The sequence below is a fragment of the Austrofundulus limnaeus genome, unplaced genomic scaffold (genome assembly GCF_001266775.1).
Source record: "Austrofundulus limnaeus strain Quisiro unplaced genomic scaffold, Austrofundulus_limnaeus-1.0 Scaffold317, whole genome shotgun sequence".
Lineage (NCBI taxonomy): Eukaryota > Metazoa > Chordata > Actinopteri > Cyprinodontiformes > Rivulidae > Austrofundulus > Austrofundulus limnaeus.
This window is the reverse complement of record NW_013952719.1, coordinates 522,277-525,011: the sequence shown is the minus strand read 5'-3', so window position 1 is coordinate 525,011 and position 2,735 is coordinate 522,277. Positions and strand designations below refer to the sequence as shown.

Here is a 2,735-nt window from a genome sequence, read left to right as displayed (position 1 = left end):
AGCCGGGTCGTAACAGTATGTATGTATGTATGTATGTATGTATGTTAAAAACTGGACTTTATCATAGGTCAAGATTCAAATATACCTACATATAAAAACACCTTTGCTTATAACTTTGGCATAAACAAGTTTTGTCTAAACAAAACTATTTTTCCCATTATTTTTGTAACACTGGTATATCAGGTTGAACTCATTCATATTTTCTCATACAAGAACGCAACAGGAGGAATGCAAAGAAGCAGTCAAGAGCCAAAACAGACAAACTGGAAGGGATTGACAAAATAATGTGAAGTTTCTGTAAGTTTGTAAGAGAAACAAGAATAAACTGTTGATAAGGGGGATTGGGTCGGTTTGTTTTGACCTGAATCATGCTGCAAATGATAAAATACTGCCAAGCATGGCACTGATGATTAATAGAATGTCTTTCCTAAAATACCTCGAACAAAAGCTAAACAGAAAAAAAAAAAAACATTTCATCTTCTATCAACACCTACTTGAATCATTTTCAAGGGTCAGTGTGATAAAGGCCTGATGAAAAGTGGAMGTTAGTGTTCACCTGAACGATGGGGAGTATGCTGAGCATCGGGGAGCTCTTGTTCTCATCCATGGGGGTCGGGGCAACAAAACTGAAGCCTTTGAAGAGCTGGTGGGCGTTAGCGCTGGGTGGGATACCTGGGGAGTCTGAACACACAAACAGTTCATTACACCAACAGATTGCACACACACAAGTGAAACATTTTACAGTAACAGTTGTAGACAGGACTCAGATGCAGTTTCCATGGCTGCAGAGGCAGTGTGTGTGTGTGTGTGTGTGTGTGTGTGTGTGTGTGTGTGTGTATACCTTTAGGCGTTTTAGCAGTGAACTCTGGGTCGAAGCAGAACGTGTCATCTGGTTTACCTGCTGCAGGCTTGAATGGGGGCTGCAGTTCTCTCCTGTACAGCTTCTAAGAAAACAAAAATCGGGAACACACACACAAATAAAAGTCAGACATCAAAACAAGGTGCGTGCTGTGTGTGAACACACGTGCAAGAGAAGCCTCCAAGATTAAMCCCCTCCAATCCTCCCAGCAGCCAAGTCCAGCCAATAGCATCCTGCTGGCTCTTAAACGCTCACACAGGGCTATTAGTGCTCACACAGTAAGAACTGGACAGGTGCCCAGACTCCCACACACACACAAAGTTGCTGTGGCCAGGACCGATGGCCACCAGTCATGGAAGCCAAACGCTTGGAAGGTGTGAAGCTTCAGCAGAAGCTGCGGAGCCATGTGTGCACATGTATGTGTGGGCATGTGAGAAACGAGGGGGAGAAGYGGGTCTGCTCACATTCCAGTCAATGGTGGAAAAGAAAGGGTGGCGTTTGATCTCCTCCACGCCATCGGGCCCGGCCCCTAAAGACACAAAGCACTTTGGTTCAGTTACCCTGATGTCAAGAGGACCAACACGTTTGTTTTCTCTCACTGGTTATCCGGATGTTGTTCAGTTAGATGCCAAAAAAGTTCAAAAGCTCTAGCTAAGAGAGCTTTGTGCATTGTGACAAACAACACAGAATATCCTTACCTAGTCTATTAGCAGGGTTACGTTTAAACAGCATCCTCAGCAAACTTTGAGCTTCCAAACTGAGGAACTGAGGCATTCCCAACTTAGCTCTGAGTGGGAAGAGGAGCAGAGCAACAAGTGGAAAGAGGCAACGGTATTTATGGATTCATTCTTGTATAACATGTTTCAAGTGTTAAAATCCAAACTCACTTGAGAATCATGTTCATGGTCTCATTGCGATCTTTCCCTTGGAAAGGTAATGTTCCTGTTAACATCTCAAACTGCAAACACACATAATATAAAAGAAAATCTGATAAATATGCAGCAAATAAAACCACGTTATCAAAATGYATGAATGGATTTGTGTACCATAAGTACTCCCAAAGACCACCAGTCTGCACTCTGTGTGTGTCCTCTTCTGTTGACCACCTCAGGGGCCATATACTCCACCGTACCACAGAAGGAATACGCCTTTTTATCAGCATCTACTGACTCTTTACTCAAGCCAAAGTCTGCCACAAACACAATGCAATGAAAGATAAGTGAAAAAATAATTGTACTACAACAAACCCTAGAGAGTTTGGGGGATTCAATTTATTCTCAAATGCATAAAAAATGTTTAAAAAAACAACAACAAATGAACAACAAGAACTGACTGAATAAAAAACTGAGAAAAAGCTTGGAAAAATACGTATATTAACCTTTAAAATTTTCTTTAAATTTAACCAAAACAGTTCCTTAGGACCAACAACAATGATTTACAGCTATATCAGCTTGAAATAAAAAATACCAAATTTAAATTAATTTTTAAAGATTTGACTCCTTAAGCCAGAGGTTCTCATACTGGGGTCCCACGAGCCGTATGGCGGGGGTCCTCAAAAATTTTCTCTAAATTGTTAATTTGTTTTTTATTTTTTTTAAAAATCCATATGGGGAAGAATGAACTTGTAAAACAAACACACTAAACCAAACAAATAATATTMCCATGACATTTAAGGGTTAAAATGACAGGATGAGATTTATGAGGGGGTCCCTAGAAATTTTTCACACTTATAGGGGTCCCCAGACACAAAACATTTGAGAACCAGTAAATTTCTACAATTAAGTTATTTCAAAATTGACAAAAATTCTTTTATGATCATTTTTTAATTTAAATTAGTGAAACAATAGGATTTGTTAATTCATTTGTTTTAAATTCC

The 2,735-nt window shown here is 39.7% G+C and overlaps 1 protein-coding gene across 1 annotated transcript in view; it reads right to left on the bottom strand.

Annotated features, from left to right (window-relative positions):
- Positions 1–2,735, bottom strand: part of rps6kal (ribosomal protein S6 kinase a, like) — a 26,916-nt gene that overhangs the window by 11,305 nt on the left and 12,876 nt on the right. Inside the window, exons 9-14 of the mRNA XM_014022072.1 lie at positions 1,906–2,048; positions 1,747–1,817; positions 1,558–1,646; positions 1,324–1,388; positions 842–944; positions 557–681 (exon numbers count right to left, since the gene is read on the bottom strand). Coding sequence (XP_013877526.1) covers positions 557–681; positions 842–944; positions 1,324–1,388; positions 1,558–1,646; positions 1,747–1,817; positions 1,906–2,048 — 596 coding nt within the window. The remainder of the gene's footprint in view (positions 1–556; positions 682–841; positions 945–1,323; positions 1,389–1,557; positions 1,647–1,746; positions 1,818–1,905; positions 2,049–2,735) is intronic.